We start from the raw sequence: 20,576 nt of genomic DNA, 5'->3' as shown, positions 1-20,576 counted from the left end.
TTTTATTAGATATTTAGTTTGTTTTTTTTAAAATTTTATTTTTTATTATATTTATAATTTTTGAAAATGTTTATAATAATTTTAAATATTTTTAATATTTAAATTATTTTAAAAATATTATATATTTGACTCGCCAACCGATTAGTTTGGCTCGTGAGATAACACATTTGGGTTAGATTGATCTTTGGCTCGATAAAACGGGACGAGGTAGATTGGGTTAAAATATTTCCAGATTAGAACAAGGCGAGCTAGACTAGGTCGAGATAGCCTATTTTACACCCCTAATCGGAGGTCTATCATACTTCTTTCGCCTCTTGAAAATTGTAGATATTCAACACAAGAAAATCTGACGAAATGAATATTTTCTGAGTAACTAAGAATTACCTCTTCATGAGGACCGCCTTAGACCAAACATAAAATTGTTAGAAAAATAGTTACATCGGAAATCGGAATTCAATAGTGACGTATTCCTATACCCACATCGCAAAAAGCCATTATTATTAATTCCTCCTAAAAAGAAAATGTGAGGAAGTTCTGATTTCAGGGGGGGAAAATAACATAAAAAAGATTGCTTTTATATCTGTTCTGCCAACATCTGTAAAGTTCGTTCCTTTCATTTTGTACCTTTTTTCTTTAAAATCATGAGATCTCTTATGTTTTGTCCCCCTGAAAAATAACCTTTTTATCTATATACTATATGCTTGTTGTATGAATATATATATATATATATATATATATATATGCTTGTTTTCAATCCAAAATTGTATGGATCAACTAGTAAGAAGCAAAGCTCATTTTTAATACAGATTCAAATTTCTATCTGAGAAGCGTATTCACATGAATTTCTCCTACCCTTTAGAAATACAATTGTAGCAAAAAGTTAGTAAACTTTTGGATTATCAAAAAAACAAAAAACTTGTCACCTACGGTTTTAGAAATAGAACGATCATTTCTGCAACTGGCCTCTCGCAATGCTTGGAAAGCTCATACCGGTGCCCCAGACATCGATCAGCGTCTACTTAAAGAAACCAATCCGTGAATACAAAGCTTCATCAAGTGTATAAAGATAGTAAAAATCATCTTCCTCATGGTCCAACCAAAACCCGCAAAAGATGAAGCCCTTCCAAGCCAAAACTGTCATTCTTTTGTGACAAAGATTGTTATTTTCTCTATGTAAAGTTGTATCCTTTTGTGTACCTTAGCGTCGTTTTCTTATTCTTTTTTCTCTGGGTGGCGTTTTGTATTGTATGATGAAACTGCAACTGTAAATCTATGCCGGGTTGACGTTATAACTGCTGGGATTTTCAGCTGGTTTTCTCAGATCTGGATCTGTTTGTTGTTCAGACACAACACAACCAACTTTGCTGTTAACTTGTAGAGATACATATGAATTCTAAGTGGAACATCACCAAAATATGAAACACCAAAGAACTATATGCTTCAACTTGCACTTGGAAAACATTTTTAAGAAATTGTACTTTGATGTTTCATTAGTTGAAGTGAAAAAACTCTGAATAACCTCATCATCAGAACTTGAACTTGCAAACATTTGAAGTATTTGTAACTAAAAGGATGCAGAAAGCTATAAGCCAACAAATCTCAATCTGTAACCTCAACATAGTTTTTTTTTCTTTCCTACACGGAGGCCAAGACTAATCACTCCCCTCTCGAAAACGAACTTTATATCGAGAAAACGCCGGTAATTGAATCGCTTACGCTTTGGAGAGAAGGCCCATTTGATTCATTTATGCTTTCAAGACCATCCTGAATTTGCAGTTTTAGCAGAAGCATGAATAAGCCAAGTGATTCTTCTTCCAGATGTAAGGAGAGATGAAATCAGTTGCAAGAGCAGAAGTTCCAGCGATTTCGGCTGGAATGAGGACTTGATTCTTGTTTAAAGCTATTCTTTTTCCAACCGTGTTGGCGTAAAACAGACCCGATATTGCTGGGACAAACACATCACTTCTCGAGCTTATGTAGAAATCGATAACTTTTTCATACTCTGAATTCGCTGATTCCAAGTACTTTGATTTCTTATCTCCTGGTATTATCGATTCCTGCAATGTTTTCATGAAAATATCAATACCGGTAAGAAATATTCGAAGGCTGATAAGAACAGATGCAATAAAGGACGGGAATTTACGCACCTTTGTATATGTTTTCGGGAAGATATCCTTGAGGATATTGAGACTACTGTTCCATCTTGGCTGGGTGAGATAGATCGTAGTGTCAGTATTGAACCCGATTTTCCTCAAGAACACAGCTATCTCTTGTGAGTCATAACAGGTTTTGGACTTTGCAATGGAGGTTTCATGGCAGTTTTTCTTTTCAAGAATCTCGAGCCTTAGGTCTACGGCTATGAACCGGCCACCCGATTTCCGGCTCAGTGTTTTCAGCCTCTCCACCATTGATTCCACCACTTTGTTCACTTCGGGCTGCAACTCCAATGATCCAAACATTGCCAAACATGCCACGGGATCGGTTTCACCGTCCTGTGAAGATTTTCTCAAATTTACAGAAGGGAAATAGGTTGCAACTCTTATGTTTCCCTTTGATCTGAAGATGGGTTCGATGCTTTCCTTGATGTAATCTTTGGATACCCGGGTAGGAACCTTCACAATGGCCATATTCCTGAGAGATATCTCTTCGGGCAATTGCTTTACGACTTTGACAACACCTTCCAGGTTTCTAATGAACTTGTCAGCGTCATATATATCTTCGAAGTTCCTGGTGAAACACTGATTCATTTAGAGAAATCTCCTGAAAAAACTGGCGAAGTATAAAATGTCATGAACATAGACCCCGAACCTTTCGTCTCCGGGTTTGCTTCCTCTAATGTCCGGAAGTACAAGAGTTGCCCCAATATGCTTTGCCACCATTACAACATCAGTAATCTGCAACAAGACAACACAATAAACAGCAGAGGAAAGAGGAGAACATGTCCAAAGGAGTTGATCTTGAGAAAGATGATCGAAACCACAAGAAAACAAAGCCTCCTGCTTCACAGATTGGAAGCATTGTACAAGTTCAAGCTTAAATGACACACCGACATTAAAAAAAGAAAAGACGAAGCTTTCAGATTATCACAAAGGATATATACGTGTATATATATACCTGAGAAACATGGTATTCGGGGCCATTTGTGAGCGAGAATGTAACATACCCTTTCGACGATGACACATCATCTGCAACATTATGTCCATGAATAGATAATCGAGAAACGTTTAAGCTTAAGAATGAGTGAATTACAGAATCAAGCAAGAACAGTAAGTGAATTAGCAGAAATAACCGAAGACAATACCAGATGTAGATGATGCTGTCCAACAAGGCTTAAGTTCATGGATGTTCTCTATCCAAGGCCCTTTGCCTCCCCCAATGGAGCGCACAAGGCCGTCTTTTACGGAAACCTTGGATCCCCCGAATTCGATACCGTGTTCTTCTCCTGAGAATTTCTCCTGAGAAAGGATCCAAATTTACAGTAAAACAACGACCCATCAGTTGCTGGATTATTTTCTCTTCTTCCCTTCTGAGAAATGGGGAAAACTTGAATTTCTCAAACACCAATTCGGACAACACGAGCCGGGTTCAACTATACTCTCTTGACTCGAGGAGCCATTGGGTCCAAGTTGGGTTTCTGATTTATCAAACCAATTCATATTTCATCAGAAAATACAGGTTTTTGTAGCGTGAAAATGGGACAAAGGTCGCAACTTTGAGGCTGCTATGAGATAGATCTGCTTCTCAGAGATCAAAGAGAGATCCAAACACAAAACCCAAGTGGTAGAAGCTAAGAACGATGAAGAAAATCGAATCAGAGTCCATTCCATAGTTCAGTCTCAAACAAGAACAGAAAAAAAAAACGCTTCTTCAATAAAAAAAAGGAGCAGAAGCATTTCAAACAAAGAAAAGGCGGACAAAAACAAAGGACATGTCGGTGTCACCTGATCGGAATCAAAGTAATCTCTATGAAGCATCTTTCCGAGCATCACAAACATGGTAATGGTAAGAATTCCAGCAACCACTTGCCTCAAATCCACACCCATTTCCACTCTTCTCCTCTCTCTCTCTCTCTCTCTCTCTCTCTCTCGCGCGCTCGGAGCAGAAGTGGGCTTCTGAGGATTTTTTTTTACTGAAATTGAGGATTCTGAAGTGATTATATAGTAAAACTCATAGGGGGGCTTTCTATGTAAATTACCAGAGAGAGAGAGGGAGAGAGAGAGAGTCCAACCAATGGGGTGCGAGGTAATTGTGGGGGCAGACAGAATAGTTAAGTTTTTTTTTTCTTTTTTTGGCACTGAGACAAGCTTGCTTTACCTACAGAGACCGCTCCGTTTTATTTTTATTTTATTTTTTGTCAAAAGGCCTTTTTTTTTTTTTTGGTTAAGCGTCAATGCTCGCAAGTCTGCCGCAATCTCGGCTTACTTACCCACCGACACTTTTGCCGTGAATATCGGTATCCTTAACCGGTCTGGTTAAGCAAACCAGGTTGAATTTGAATTATACCGGACTAGAACACCGAAAAAGGAATATTTTTTCCAAATTAGAATTTCACGGGTAATTCTGAAATTTTTTAAAAATAATTCCTCTTATATTTGGGTTTTAAAACTGCGTATTTGTATGAATTCTCTGTCAATTATTACGTTTGTTTATATGTATAATTATCATTACCTAAGGATTTTACCTTTAGGCCAACGGCAGAAATGGGAGTACGTTTCTTCATTATCTTGCTTCGAAATAGAATACTGAGTTCGTGATTTCCTGCAAAATTCACAAATGCAAACTCATGTAACCATTTTAGTATCGAATAAATCAATTTATGGAAATTATATGTGTATATGTATTTCAACATCAGTATTTTCTTTGTTGTCGTTCAAATAAGGGGAGCTCTATAATTGCTAATATCGCATTTTATTTTCATAACCTAGTAAAGTACAAGATAAATGTTACCATAAAATGAATAATATTTTTGAATAAATGCAATATTTCCAATTTGGCATTTTGTATATTTGCTTGTCATTGGTAAGTATTATTATATATGCCATGTTATATTTATTTATTGTTTTACTCTCAATATATAAAAGTAAATAAATCCATATATATGTTCCACCGCTAATGTATTATGAAAACTACCTTTTATACGCATTTTAATTATTTAGGCACAATTAATTACTATAACACATAACATTTCGAACTTAATAGAGTAACTATTAATTTTACAGACTAAGTAATTATGATTTTAAAATTTCCAAAAATGATTTGATTGTTTCTTTCAATTTTCTTTTGAAAAATATTTTTGGATCTACTTTAATTTACGTGTAAATCCTATATATTAATTATTTCTTATTATTTTATGTAAAAAAATGTTTTGTAATCTGTGATGTTATTTCATTAATATCATGTGATTTTTTTTCATCAAGGTCGTGATCTGGATTCGATATGTTTATAAAAAAATTAGGATATATTCCGTATTAAATCTATTCAAATTAAACCAATTAACGTAATATGACGATTTTGATTATTCTTCAATCGCTAATTTTGAGCTACCTAAAATCAGAAGAAAAAAAATATCATTCCGAAACTCAAAGTATTTTAGATAAAATAATCAATTTACAAAGAGTTGTTAAAGGCTTATGCTTGCTTTATATATATATATAATATGTGATTTTTTTTTTATTATAATCGGTCTAATGGAATTTGAACTTTGGTGGTTAAAAACATTTTCTGTTATCTTTACCATTAGACCACACATTGTCACATTCATTTTTATATATAAAAAAAAATTATATATAAAATTTATAATAGATAAAAAAGAGAACTTACTAAACAAAATACTGTTTATTGATTGATTCGATTTCCGTTCAACCGATACGGAAAGCTATAAGGGAAAAATTAGGATCTAATTTTTGTTGTGTAAGATACACCAAAATAGAAAGAATCGAAGAAAAAAGTACAAAAACATTTTTTCATTCAAGTGACTGCAATAGTAAATAAAAACAGAAACAATAAACAAATTATTACAATATTAAGTAAATAAAGTGAAATCAAATCGAATCGGATCATTAAAAGTCCAGATTAAACCGGCCCTATATCAGATTAGATATCAAAATTTTTCTAATAGATAGGCTACTATCATCAAGGGTCATGTTTGTTTTCTTTTATATATATATATATATATTTAGTATACAGTGGGGCACGTGCCCCATACAATTAATTAAAAATAATAATTTCTTCATAAATTTTATAAAAATTATAAATAATGTTGATAAATACTCCCAATAAAATTATGTTTATCTATATTAAATTATACATATATTAATATTGCCCCACATGTGAATCATGACTCTCAATCATGCATTTGTTTTTCTTGTTTTGTAAGTTTTATTATTATTATTATTATCATGGGACCAATGTCAAAAACAAACACATGGACTGTTTCATTCGTAGTGTAATCATTTCCACCTAATAATTCCATTTTGAAGATTTAAAAAAAATCTAGAATATCAATAAATATAAATAAAACTATAAAATTTGTGCAAATATATATATATATATATATATATATATATATATATTATATCGATTCGTTTTACACTATGGTGGAACTTCATCTTTCTATTTTTCGATCCAAATTCGAATTTTCATTTGAAGAGAATATTCATCTAAATTTCTATATTTCTATGAAAAAACTAGTATTAATATCATATTTGTTCTAAATTGATTTTATCTATAGTCAAATCTGAAATATCCGAAATGATCGGTTTGTTACAATCGGAGAAGTTTGAAATTTACCGATAAGAAGTCGGCATTTTGGTTTAGACTAGAAATGTGAACCAAATTGAATCCGGTATAGGTTATAAGATGTGTCATTTCGGTTAGGTTATATAACAAAAACCCAACGGTTAGTCGGTTACTATATTTCTAAAAATGAAAAATACTGAATGTGAAACGAGTATAGAAACAATAGAAATTCATTTTTTTAGAATATTAATATTTTTATCACTAAAAATCGATACAAATCGAACTTGAATCTAATATAAAAAATGTTTAATATACATATTTTTAAAACTGAAAATAAACAAATCTAATCCGAAACTCCAAAATATTCATTCCTAATCTGTCCGGTTTATATCAAATTGGTTGAAATCGAAACTGAACCGAAATATAATTTTATTTTTTCGGTTTGAATCGAACCGGTTACATAGCTGCTAATGTAATGTGAGTGTTTTTCTTGCAAATCTCGGAGCCCATCACTTTACGAACAAACCCAGAATACCTTAAACTAGTTCCTCTCTTGTTCTGGAACATGTTCTTCAGCTTTGTCTCCAATTCCGTTGACGTGTACCTCACGCAAAGGCCCTCCTCTTCAACCAGAATCATCATCTTCGGATCCTGCAAGCAATTCTTGTAAATTGGCATTAGGGTTTTCATCGCAGCCTCACATATCTTCAATCTCAAGCCTTCATCCTCGATAATCCAATCCGATTGCTTCGTGTAAATCTCGTCAAACTCTTCGGAGAACGCTTTTAACGCTCTCTTGATCGATTCCCGAGCACGTTTGGACGCTGAGAAAGCTCGAGTTTCGTATTTCAGAGGATTTATAAGCTTTCCCCAAGTTTCGTTCACGTATAAAGCAGCGTAATAATCTCGGTATTGTCCATGAGCTCTCACCCAGGATTCACCCATCGTTTTCCCGAGAAAAGTCCCTTCCAGACTGCAGAAATGGCAGTGATTGTTCATCATGAAGATGTACGAAAGCTCTGCATCTTTGTAGGATCTTGCCCACGTATCCAGATTCAACGAAATCTCTCTCATTACATTGTAGATGTGACCAGTGAGAAGATCTTCGTTGAAATTTTCGTGTTTCCAGCTAAAATCTATCTCGAGAATCTTCTTCAAGATCGGCTTATAGCAATCCCCGAACAGTTCATTGCAATACTCGGTGACAAAGCTCACAAGCCTTGGAACACTACCATCATGAGGAGGAGAACTCTGCCTCTGTAACTCAACCTGATATGGTAACTCCCAGAATATTTCGACGGCCCGACCCACGATTCCGCGGATGAATTCCCGTGTGGTCTCGCGGACTTCAGAGCAGTTTTGGCCTCCGAAAAGACGGTTGAAATCGACTCTTACCTTATCCATTGTGCAGAAAACGTCTAAGAGTTTCAGAAGCTTCGAAGGGTGTTTCTTGCATTCTGTTATTCTCATTCCGAATCCAAGGAGGCGAAGGATTCCCGAATCCGAAGCTATTTGCCCGAACGATCTCGAGGAAACGTCGTCGCCAGCTTTTTCAAAGACTTGATTGCAGAGCCTGAGCTCGAAATCGTACACATCTTTCACCGCGATATCCATATCCCGCTTCCATTTATCGATATAATCCTCGATGTCTTCGACGTTATCGAATTCTGTGATCGTTTTCTCGAGATAGTCTGTCCTGAGAGCTTCGAACCGTCCCTGAACGGACTTTTTTCGGGATTCAACATAAACGGATACACAGCGCGTTAACCGTTTGTTAGAGCTTAATGTATTGATCAAAGCCTGCAACGTTCTCAGGTTATTCACATCCAAAACCTGGAATCGAAATGCGTTTTCGTCTTTGAGAATCCGTTCGAACTCCATCTCGAGATTCTCGAATGACATGGCAAGAATCCCTCTGCTGCAACGAGCATTAGCTTCGATCCTCTGCAACTTTCGTAAACGTTTTATCGGTTTCCTGAACTGCAGAAGACAGGGATGATCTTCAGGCATTCCATTTTCGATAAGAAACTCGATAGTCTCTTCGAGCCAGTTGACTGCAAGAAGGCAGCTTTCAGAGAGGAATCTCATCGATTCTCCGAGATATTTAACATCCGAAATGTAACTCAGGAGGCGAGAGCGATGATCAGACGACGAGAGGGATTTCTCGAGCTCGCGAACTGTAACGAGGACCCGGAGAACAGCGGAAATGGGTGTGGTAACATGAGAGATACTGTCTGAAAAAGACGAGAATCGCCATTTCTGTCGTTTAGCTTCGGATTCGAAGCATCCCAGCTCGTGATTTATCTGCTTCAATCTTGAATCTGTTCTGTTCAATGCAGAGGAAAACGCTTCGGATTTCTCGATCTCACCCTTCAACAGTTCCCTCATGGATTTAAGCTCTTCGATGCTCTTTTCTTGGGCCATTCCTAGGATCGAAAAGGAAGAGGCAAATCGATTTGACAAGATGGGTTTCTTGAGCAGCACGCAACGTGTTGGAAGCTAAGGTTCTTTTGTTGTTTCCTCACCAGAACACCATATATGACCAAACAAGCTTAAACTGAAGAAGAGTGTTGCAAAGACAAATCTTTAAAGATAACGTATTGTTCCATTAGAAGTTGTTCCTGCAATTCCGAGAACCGTTCAACCATCTCTATCTGATTCTACTTAATCGATAAGTCAAAGCAACTGTCTTTTCTTTTGCCCACCAGACCTTAAAAAAAAAGTTTTTTTTTTACTATACAATGGAAACATGACAAATTCATCTCTTAGTTTCGGTTTGGAATTGGTAGATGAAAAGTTGGATGGGAAATTAAACCGGTAGTTTTTTTTTTAGCATTGGGCAGGGGGAATTTTTGAATTCCTTGTTTTTTTAATTAATATTTTAAAACTTATCCTATATCTATGAATTTATACTCAAGGTTTGCATATTTGACTTCAAATTTCGTACAGGAGATACTTTTATGGTTAAAAAAAATCACAGATAATTTATTAATTTTAAAAATAATAATATATAATTTTATAATTTATATTAAAATGGGTTAATTAATCTCACAAGTATTCCCAAACTTGTTCAGATATGAAAAAACTAATTCTCCACTCCAACTCCCATACTCCCATAATAAATATCCAACTTGATAAATTTGACGGAACTTGTCAAAAATTTATTGACTAACGTTGACCAGAAATGCGTTAATAGAAGATGACGTGGCGATACATAAGTGGATGTGTCACACATTTTGCCACGTCAGTAAAAAATATGTAAAAATTAATTTTGACCGATTTAACCGGTTATTTTGTGTCGAGGACTCAAGAGTATATTGTGAAGAACCAGTAGTTTTGGGTAAAACAAAGAATAGAGATATCAAATGAGTTAGGTCAAATGGGTTAACCTAATATAAGTATAAATCTTAATTAAATAATCGTATAATTAGATTAATATATTTATAATCAAATTTTTTTAAATCAGTAACCGAATTCGATATAACATCGAGAATTTTAGTAAAAAAATTGAATTTGAACTGAAACGACTCGAATTCAAATCAAAACTGATCGATCCAAATAGAAACGAATCGAACATGAATTGGAATGAATCGACTGAAATAAAAAATGGACCGTAACGAATCGACTCGAATCAAAACGAATGCGATCCAAATCGAATCCGAAACCAAAATGAATCATAATAGAAATTGATTTTTTTTAATAAAAATCAAATATGTATATGTATTTATAAAGGTTATTTGGATTTTATGGATTAACCCAATCTATAGATTTTTATTTGGTTTGTATTTAACCCAAATCATTGGGTCAAAATGGGTTGCAAACTTGCAATACAAACCTCAAATTGATACCAAACAAGCTGATGGAGAAGAAGAAATGAAGGTTAGGGTTTCCAAGTGTCGGGATAAAGGGAAATAGGGGGAAAATAATTTTTTTTATTGAATCGATTGACCGGTCTGGTATAACCGGTTGAATCAATCGAAATTAATTTTCATATTTTTGTTGACGTGGCAAAATGTTTGACACATCTGCTCACATGCACCGGCACGTCGGCTTCTTTTGACGATGTTTCCGACCAATGATCAATAATTTTTTTGGCAACATTTGACAAGTTCCGATATTTTTATGTCAAATTTATCAAGTTGGGTATTTATTATGGAGTATACAAGTTAGGGAATTAGTTTGGGAATGTTTATAGGATTAACTATAATAAAATATAAAGTATATATTTATAATTGTATGTAAAATCATGAATGAATAATTTCGGTCTAAGAATCCAAATTCAAATCCGTAGAGGATGAATATCATATAATTATATACGAACGAAATCCAATATAATAACTGAATATGCGTATATAACTGAAAACTCGGATCCAAACCATAAAACATTTTTTTTGAAAAAATAGTTATTTTCTATCAATATGTACTAAGTTCAAATAAAAATTGTATCCAAAATAAAATGAAATAGCATAATTTTTTAAATCGAAAAACCGAACCTAAAAATAATTTAAGCAAAGTTGAACACAAAAATGTGTAAGCTAAAAAGAGAATGTGTATCGGTGTGTGTGTATATACAGCCAAGGATGACATTAGGCCCATCATTCTGTTATTTGGGCCGGGCCTGGATTTAAGATTTGCCCGATCTCTCGACGTGTTTGGGTATATTAGGTTAGAAGACTATTCGACGCCTTGTTCTCTCTCAAGCTCGCATTTTCCCAGAAATCTTCAGAATTCTCATCTCGCTAACCGAATTGGAGATCGGAGATGGCGTCGAGTGCGGCGGTTCCGTTCTGGAGAGCAGCAGGGATGACGTACGTTACATACTCCAACATCTGCGCGAATCTCGTCAGGAATTGCCTCAAGGATCCCTACAAGGCCGAAGCCCTCAATCGCGAGAAGGTTCATTTCGCCATTGCCAAATGGGCTGATGGGAAATCCCAGAAACCTAGTACGTTCGACCCCTCTCCTACATCTGTTTTTCTTTTTTGCGATCCGTATATGTTTGGATCTTCTTAGATCTGGGTTTTGCCATTTTCGGTTGAGGGTTTGCCAATTTCCGTTCGTTCTCCTGAACCGATGTTGTTTGAATCCGATTCTCTGGCCTTTAGGGCTGTGGAACGGGAGATATCTTTTTTGGATAAGCTGAGGGTAAATTGTCTACTTTAATAGATGGGGATATTCTGAACTGAGACCAAGTATTTAGCTTGAAATGCTTTACAAAACATTAGTGGGAAACGAAAGAAATCCGCACGGAATCCTCAGAACGAAGAAATGAGACTTGGGTTGTGGTCAGTACAAGTGTTAGAAGTTATGTCGAAAATAGGTGTATTTGCTCTCTATCTATTGCCATGTCCGTTCTCGTCTTGTAGCTTTCATGCTTGTTCCATTGCTTTCATGTTGGCTTGTTGGGCATTTACTGTTTTGCCATACTTGTAGAATAATAAAATTGGTCTCTTCACTGCTTCGATTATTCTCTTGAAATGCACGACCATTTTAGAGGGTTGCGGAACGTTCTTCTTAGTAGCATCTAATATGGAACCGTCCTGCTTTGTCGATTCTTATGTGCGAGTTATGCATTGAAAAGGTTGGATCATTTGTGTTTTTGTTGAGAATTCTCTCATCAATACCGAAAATATGAAGATGGTTCTCTGTCATCTTCATGATCTGCCTTAGTCTAGTTGGTTGAAATTGCTCCGTTTATGCAGTTTACTTCAGTTTTGTTAACCCAGTTTTCTTTCATCTTTCTTGTGTCTTGCCAGCCATCCGCTCGAGCGCCGACGAGAAATCAGACTGACATTGAAATCTGAGGTCTGAAGTATTATTGCTTTATGGGCAGTTGAGAGATGCAAGAACATGTTGGCATAAGGATCTTTCTTGTTTTTTTTAACCAGCAAACATGCTTTGATGTCATCATCTTAATAAAGGACTTGTAGCCCTCTGTCTTGCTTGAGACAACAATCTTATTTGTGCAGACTGATAACTTTGTCTTGGCTTCCATTGTCATATCATGCTTCTGTTTCACTTTGCACAAACCCTGCATTACTTGTTGCCTGTTAGTTTCCCCCTTTACTATGCGACTGCACCTTTTCTTTCAGAGCCATTGTGTAATGAGGTTATGCTTCTAACTTAAAAGGTTTCCTTTTTAAAAATTTCTTGAAAGGAGGATTAAAAGGCATAACCTTTTCAAACAGCTTCAACACAATTCAATAGTGAATCCCTTTCGACATACAATTTCATCACCCAATTTCTAATCTTGGCAACTGGAGATTTTGTCATACCAATGTACAGTACAAGAGTTTTTTAATAACAGTAACAGCAATGTGAAGGAAAGCAGAGTCCTAGTCTGTCTTCAGGCTATCATCTGTATTACACAGGACAGAGTATGAACAAGAATACAGAAACCAAGTACCTTCAAAGATCAACACACTGAAACTAACACTCAAAAAATGTCAGTTAGACAAGGGAAAAAAAAAATCAGCAGCCTCAACTGTAAGAGCTTCTGTTGTCCCTGAAAAAGAAGACTGACCTGATAACCTTACCAGAGTTAGCTATGGCTTTCTTCACATCAATCCCTGCATTAGGACAACATCGGGACATGTCTCTTGTTTTTCGCTGAACTACATCCTATTATGCCGTGGAATGCTAACCTCTAAAGATCCATCAGTTGTCTACATTGACCATTTCCATATCAGCCTAAGCCAAAACATGTAATTATGGAAATGGGTATGCTGAAAAATGATGACCCGAAATTGATACACCACGTTCCAGAAAGCCCACATGTTAATGTTATGTAGTGATATTGCCTAGATATAATAACTTACACAAGGAATCTTGTCGGGATTATGCAAACCCAGGGTGCCCCCATCAATACCATTGTCAGAATGAGCAAATGAATCCCAAGGAAACCAAGAGGAAATGCATTGAAAAACCCGAAAGAGAAGACAAGAAGAGCTACTAGATAGTTAAACAGACATCATAAACTACACTGGGAATGCATGTGCAACAAAAGCTAATAGAAACACACTCACACATGTTATGTTGATGGGATCACTATATGCATCCATCACATGATGAGAAGCAAATGCTGATGTGAATGTTGGCAATGAGATGGATGCATGTGGCCCCCCTGCATGATGCATCCTATTGTGCAGTTGCTGGAAGATCAAAGAAGAGAATACATCCCCTTCAGGTTACTGCTAAGACAAGGCCGGGGAAGCTCCATTAGTGCTTGGTGATGGAGGAACCGGATGGCTGCCTTCCTTCCTCTTCCCAAATGGATTCTTTGAATATGTATGACCGAGTTCAGGAACACATACCAAAATGGAAAAACAAAGTCGAAAAGCAAACTGCAGAGGAGGGTGAAAAAGAAAAAAGCAAAGCGCAGCAAAGATGAATACAGACAGCGTCAAGATGACACCTAAAAACTTAGCCAATCATGTTTAGACAATTTCTCTAAGAAACTCTATAATGTAGCAAAACAGATTATTTAAGGCACATTAATTTATAACATTTAAAACAATAGTCTTTTCACTGGAGGAGCCAGGAAGCCCTATGCTAAGAAAGAGGATAGGTGTATGTTATATAAACCAGAAATACTTTTGAAATTGTTTACTAAAAGCTAAAGTTGTTACACAGTTCGACCTTCTACACCACAATCCTAAATTTAAACCTCATTTCAATCAACCCAGCTAAAGAAGCCTAAGTACCAATCGCCAAATGAACCGCATATAGTTGAATACAACAGAGACTATGCAAAAACACATGAATCAAAGAATAACAAAAAAATAATAAATGGTTCGAGGATATTGAATCCGCATGCCAACTGAACCAGAACTTGGAATAACAGCACCTTGCAAATTATGGTGAACATTTGTAGCACTATTGACATCCTGCAAATTAATAGAGAGATATATAACAATATGCTACAAAAACATTGTTTGGCGTATACACAGAATACAGATGGATAGAAGTAGAACCAACCTCGAATTCAATAAAACAAACTGTATGCCTTTCCTGTCTCAGTACTTTCATTTGTTTGTAACCAGGTTGCCTGAATGATGACAGTTTGAATGATGACAGGGGGTTTTTGCCGGCACATAAATACCCAAAAGCTAAGATCTCAAAGAAAGGAAAAGATCCTTACGCACTGAACAGGCTCCTCAATTCTTCCTCATTTATATTCTCACCAAGATTACCAATAAACAGGGTATTGCAAGGAGGGTTATCTTTAATATTCTGCATTCCGGATAGAAAATAGTATAAAACAGATAAGATCAAACAGTGATGAAGCTAAGATGCAAAAATCTTTACAGTGGTACTGAACCACAGCTGATAAAAGCTTAAAAGAGTAATTTCAAAGCTATATATAATATATTAAAATGTAACAACTCTTCTTCCATGTTATACCCTTAAGAACACATACCTCTCAAAAATATAGTAAGTGCAATTATAAATATGAACTCCAGAGTTCATAAGAAATGATCATGTAATTGAATACAATCATATAAAGTTGTATATAGAATTACAACATGGCTTCCACATAGATACTGCAAACCCGACAAGAAAAATGAGAACAATCATAGGGGCAATGTCACCTGGACAGGCACATATGAACTAGGAGCTGTTATAGGAGTTGGTGCATGCATTGGTACAGGAGGAACATGATACCCTGCATAGGGGTCATATGGTGGAGGTGGAGGGGCAGGAGCTATATACCTGAATCAAAATTTCGGTATCGGTGTGAAGGCGAAAGGAAATACTGCGGTGTAAATATAAGTGTGTAGTGTTTCCAATTTCTAAGTCCACCGGTACAGATTATGCAATGTCTGAAAATACTGATCAGCAGGACACAGATGCATACCCATGAGGCAGTCCCCATACTGGAGGAGGTGGATGGTGGTGGTAGGGAGACGAACTATAACCAGAGTGAGTGTAGTCACCACCGGTTCGTAGGCGCTTACTCTGATCATAAGCATTTGAATCCACTACGATTCCTAAAAAAGATAGTAAACAGACCTCAACAGGATGTTATTTGTGACAATACCAAAAGCAAAGTGAGTCTAGAGGAAATAAAGCACTACTGTGAATTTCGTATATAAATGCACAAAACTTTACCAAACAAGCATCTAAAACATGACTACATTTAAAGATGACAAAATTGAGGTTAAAGAAAAAGATATAATCGGCTCTGCCATAAACTGACAACTAACTAACTAACCTCTCTTAACAAACAGATTTTTCTTGGCCATTTCGGTATGTAACACAGAATTTGAATCCGTATCAAACACCAGATCCTACATCAAAAGAAACGGAAATCCATGTCATAAATCTGACAATAAGGAAAAGAGTCAGCAACGATCTGATTCATCTGAAGCAGACAGACCTGAAGTGTATCCCTGGCCGCAACTGCAAGTGGTCCTGTGGAAAACAGAGCAAAACCCATGGGCTTTTCTCCCTTAAAGTTCACCTGAGAAGCTTCATAACCCGGTAACCATCTTAAAAGATTCAGAAGCTCTCTCTCTTTTACATCATCAGGAAGCCCTGCTATGAAGATTGTCCGAAGCTGGAAAAAGAAAAACCATCTTAACATATAATATAGTGTTTCCATAACGACAGTAGAACATACATGCCCCAAGCAGCGGACCAAGAACAATGCCACGCAAGCATACCATGAATTTACAATTACTAATATATACAGCAATGCAGATTCTTTGACTCCAAAATGTTTTCAAGGTAATTTATTCCAAAGGGTTGAAAAAGAACCGTGTTCTTACCCAAATGGGCTGGTCTAGTGGTTGGGTGGCACAAAGTGCTCCCAACCCGGGTTCAAACCCTATCGGACCAAATCTTATTAAAAAAAAGAACCGTGTTCTTTCAAAATTGTGTACTAGTTGTATGTGCATGTAGTTACACATAAATAGAAAATGTGAACGAATATGTAGAGATTACTACCAAAACAAAACAAGATTTGCTCATGTGACAGATCATATGCTTATAGTGACATCCAACCGAGGGATTCTGAAAGTCTTGTAAACCATAAAATCTAGTGAATCAGTGATGTAAAATGAAATCTCAAATTGTGAATTTTCGGGGGTTTATAACATTTTCCATCCTAAAGGGTCCTAAGACATATTATTCAATTCTGAAGTTAAATCGTTGTCCTGCGAACTGAGACCAAGAAATTAACCAGAGAGAGAGACTTATAACCTCGTCATATGACTCATATGGAGGACAATTATGGCTGTCAAGTAGACCGGGAGGCGGAGGATGATGATGTACCGGCGGCGGAGCGGCGATGGAGGCAGGTGGGGGAGGCATCGGCGCCGCTGCCGGCGGCCACTGCTGATGGTACGGGTGGATTCCGGCGCCGGCCATGGGGAACCCTAGATAGATAGAGGGGAGACTTGCTTTTTGTTCGAATCAAGCTTCACAGTCTTCTTCCTCGGAAGGAACGATGACAGATCTATTTTAGTCACGTGTGTTCGCACGTGCGAATGATGTCAAAAAAGTCTGCTGACCCCCCCCCCCCCCCCCCGGCCACTGCTGATGGTACGGGTGGATTCCGGCGCCGGCCATGGGGAACCCTAGATAGATAGAGGGGAGACTTGCTTTTTGTTCGAATCAAGCTTCACAGTCTTCTTCCTCGGAAGGAACGATGACAGATCTATTTTAGTCACGTGTGTTCGCACGTGCGAATGATGTCAAAAAAGTCTGCTGACCTGGTAATTTTTATATTAATAATAATAACAATTTTTAACCGATTTTTAGAAGAATAAAAATTTCCCCCACCCTGGGAATGTAACATTTTTTTTTAATATTGGGAATTTCCGTGACTACCTATCCTTACAAACGGAGACGAACTGTCTACCACCTATGCCTAACAGTACTCCACCAGACCTGGCCACCAGACGCACCTAACGCTCGGGCCGTAGTTGGGCTTAGGTACCTGCGGGTCAAATCCCAAGCCCACGCGCACGAACCTGCGACACATGCGTAGAAGGTAAATCAACCCATTATGATAGGCTGATAGGGTGAGAGAAAGGGAGGCAGAAGGATTCGAAGATCCAACCTCATAGAGTTATCCCTATGCTCCCAACCGTCTGACCTGACTCCGAAGGGCGGGAATGTAACATTTCTTTTCTAGACTCTGTTCAATATATTTATTAAAAACTTACGGTCAATAATTATCCATAAATTATATTATGTATAACTATATGGACACTAATGAATGATCACTGTCAAATGTATTTACATTTATACATCTAATGAAAACAAGAAAAAAACCAAACAACAACAAAAATAAGTTATTCGTGGAAACATATACATGTATATTAGTATATATAACTATTTAAATTTTATGTTACATATATATAGCATATAAAAAACAAATGTATTTATTATTTTGCATAGTTTTTTACAACTGATTGTACATTCGTAACTAAAATTACAAGTATTTTTATAAATTTTTTTATATTTTAATTGAATTTGTGGATGGTTTAAGTTTAAATGGAAATTTTTAATAATTAAGGTTTTTAATAATTTTTTTAAAGATGAATGATTTATTTAGATGATTTATTTGGAATCTTATGAAAAGTTTTAAATGATTTTTTTTTTGTAAATAAAACTTTTCACGATCTAAAAGCTACATAGTAAGAATGATAAATATGCATCAATTCGAACCGATAACGAATACTCCATGAAGAAACGTATAAAAAATGGGGACAACTTCCAAATTACCCTCAATATGCTACAAGGACTTCTAATACTACCTTCCACTTGAAAAAAAAAATTCCAACTTCTAATTTACCCCTTTCATTCACAAATTACACAAATACCCTTTAGAGTAAATAAAAAAATAAAAAAAAACTCCGACATGGGTATATGGGTCACAATGATCACAATGTGCACAACACTTATATGGGTGATTATAGAAACATGACACAATGGTCACAATGTGCATCATACAAATAGATTAGGGGGTTATATGGTGAAGTGGTCACGCAGTCTCACTATTACATGGTCACTTGGTCACATGGTTCATGTCATTAGGAAAACCAGTCACATGGGTGACAATAGGAACAGAGTCACAATAGTCACAAGGTCATACGGTCACAAGGTCACAAGGTCACAAGATCACAAGGTCACAAGATCACATGGTCACATATTTCAGAATGGTCAGATTGGTAATAATGGTCACAAAGTCACATAGTCACATGATCACATGATCACATGATCACAATGTTGAGAATGGTCGAATTGATCTTCATTTTGTAACTCTGTTTTTCAGTGGTATAATGGAAGGGCGAGACGAAAGGTCAACAATTATATATTTTCTATATGGCGGTGCTTGGATACAGAATAAGAATGGGGAATATGAATGGGAAGGAAGGGTTATGGAAAACCAAAGATTGTTATTCTTTTGTCCCCCCTTGGAGATGACCTACAGTGAACTTGTTAGAGAGTTATGTTCGGAGATGAAGGTAGATAAAGATAAAGTAGAGATCAAGCTGAGCTATTTACCAAATATAAAAGAAAACAGAAAGCCCACCTACCTATGGAATGACAAGCATGTTCATATTTATCTACGGGATAAAATAAATAGAATGCGAGGCATGCTTTATGTGGAGATAGATGAGGTACGGGTGAAAGGTGAATGTGAACAAAATGATGAAGAACAACCTATAATTCCTACTGGTGAAAGTGGTGTTGGAGGTAGTAGGAAGCGAGATCAGATAGATTATGATGATTGTGTTATGTTGAGCCCTAATTTTAAGAGTAAAGTTGAGAGTAATAATGTGGCAGATGTTATACATCTTTCTGACAGTGAACATTCTAGTGGTCTTAGGGATGTTATAGTGACTGAATGTGATGGGGATCGTGCTGATGGTGGTGATGATTTGGCCATTGAGATAGTAGCAGACTCTCGGTATTCGAATTCTGTATTCAGTTTCAGTGATGGTTTAAATATCACAATTGTCCATGAGTTTGACAATAAGGAAGCAACACAATAATTTATTCGCAAGGGTGCAGCTATGGGTCGTTTTCGTTACAGTACACCGAAGCCCGATAAAAAGTTGTGGGAAATGATACGTGTGTATCGAGTCTAAAATCTATTACCCGATTCACAACTCACCGCAAGGATACGGATCGTCGTAACACGGGGTCGAACACGAGGACCGGTTGCTAAATCTAAATCCTAATCGAAACTAAATCGAAGCAAGCAAGTAGAAGTGATGGTGGAATTATGTAGAAAGAATAGAAAATAAGGAAACAAAGCAATAAAAATGTGTAGACTAGCAATCTAAGATGACCGTGGGTGTCGGGACCGTATTCGCGTGTATGGGTATATGCTAAGCATGCGAGAATCACGATATTGAATCTGTATTCGGGAATCGTCAAGCAACAAAAATAGAGAAATCACCTCCCGGCATATAACTCACTATCTAAAGTTCTCTAAATCCATATCCCTATGTGATTTATCAAACTAGATGCATGAAGAACGCTATCATCAACCCTAGATCGATCAAACCATATTCCTATGTGAATAATACGATCTATTCTATCGATTTCGATCCGAAACTAAACCCATATTCCTATGTAGTTCAGAATCTGAAATAATTGGCCAAGGGGTCAGCAAACACCAATCGAATAAAGCACAAATCGATAAAACCGAAACAAATCATGAGTCTTTCTTCTCCCTCTTTTCTTTCTGTTTCTGGTTTTGCTCAGTGTTTTTCCATGAACCGTGAGTAGATCCACGGCTGTGGGTTAGGGATTCGTTTGTGTTTTGGGTATGTTTGAACCCTAACTTGGTTGCGATTTGGATTTGTTTCGGTTTTATC

General features: G+C 36.5%; 4 protein-coding genes across 6 annotated transcripts; 1 reads left to right on the top strand and 3 right to left on the bottom strand.

Moving 5' to 3' along the window:
- Positions 1 to 1,494: 1,494 nt before the first annotated feature.
- Positions 1,495 to 4,140, bottom strand: LOC104821598. Its single transcript, XM_010552515.1, has 6 exons — positions 3,942 to 4,140; positions 3,302 to 3,455; positions 3,115 to 3,185; positions 2,809 to 2,894; positions 2,148 to 2,727; positions 1,495 to 2,057 (listed from the first exon to the last, which is right to left on the bottom strand). Exons 1-6 carry the CDS (start codon positions 4,041 to 4,043, stop codon positions 1,779 to 1,781), a joined length of 1,272 nt encoding a protein of 423 aa, XP_010550817.1. The 5' UTR covers positions 4,044 to 4,140; the 3' UTR covers positions 1,495 to 1,778.
- A 3,010-nt stretch (positions 4,141 to 7,150) lies between these two features.
- On the bottom strand, positions 7,151 to 9,257 carry LOC104821597 (exocyst complex component EXO70A1). The gene has a single exon (XM_010552513.1). It carries the CDS (start codon positions 9,160 to 9,162, stop codon positions 7,195 to 7,197), a length of 1,968 nt encoding a protein of 655 aa, XP_010550815.1. The 5' UTR covers positions 9,163 to 9,257; the 3' UTR covers positions 7,151 to 7,194.
- Positions 9,258 to 11,422: 2,165 nt separating this feature from the next.
- LOC104821596 (ATP synthase subunit epsilon, mitochondrial) lies at positions 11,423 to 12,771 on the top strand. Its single transcript, XM_010552512.2, has 2 exons — positions 11,423 to 11,683; positions 12,495 to 12,771. The coding sequence occupies exons 1-2, from the start codon at positions 11,500 to 11,502 to the stop codon at positions 12,527 to 12,529; spliced, it is 219 nt and encodes a 72-aa protein (XP_010550814.1). The 5' UTR covers positions 11,423 to 11,499; the 3' UTR covers positions 12,530 to 12,771.
- A 206-nt stretch (positions 12,772 to 12,977) lies between these two features.
- LOC104821595 (cell wall integrity protein scw1-like) lies at positions 12,978 to 17,174 on the bottom strand. Of its 3 annotated transcripts, none has more exons than XR_773097.2 (10): positions 16,942 to 17,174; positions 16,118 to 16,297; positions 15,953 to 16,028; positions 15,596 to 15,728; positions 15,330 to 15,450; positions 14,879 to 14,970; positions 14,716 to 14,785; positions 14,542 to 14,624; positions 13,764 to 14,025; positions 12,978 to 13,403 (listed from the first exon to the last, which is right to left on the bottom strand). XR_773097.2 is itself a non-coding variant. In XM_010552511.2 (9 exons), the coding sequence occupies exons 1-9, from the start codon at positions 17,107 to 17,109 to the stop codon at positions 13,932 to 13,934; spliced, it is 1,017 nt and encodes a 338-aa protein (XP_010550813.1). In that variant the 5' UTR covers positions 17,110 to 17,174; the 3' UTR covers positions 13,057 to 13,931. The 3 variants fall into 3 exon arrangements, 1 of the variants encoding a protein (XP_010550813.1); XR_773098.2 differs by having other exon boundaries at positions 12,978 to 13,307; XM_010552511.2 differs by having other exon boundaries at positions 13,057 to 14,025.
- Positions 17,175 to 20,576: the final 3,402 nt, after the last annotated feature.

Source organism: Tarenaya hassleriana, unplaced genomic scaffold (genome assembly GCF_000463585.1).
Source record: "Tarenaya hassleriana unplaced genomic scaffold, ASM46358v1 Cleome335, whole genome shotgun sequence".
NCBI classification, from domain to species: domain Eukaryota; kingdom Viridiplantae; phylum Streptophyta; class Magnoliopsida; order Brassicales; family Cleomaceae; genus Tarenaya; species Tarenaya hassleriana.
This window is presented reverse-complemented; position numbering and strand designations above follow the sequence as displayed.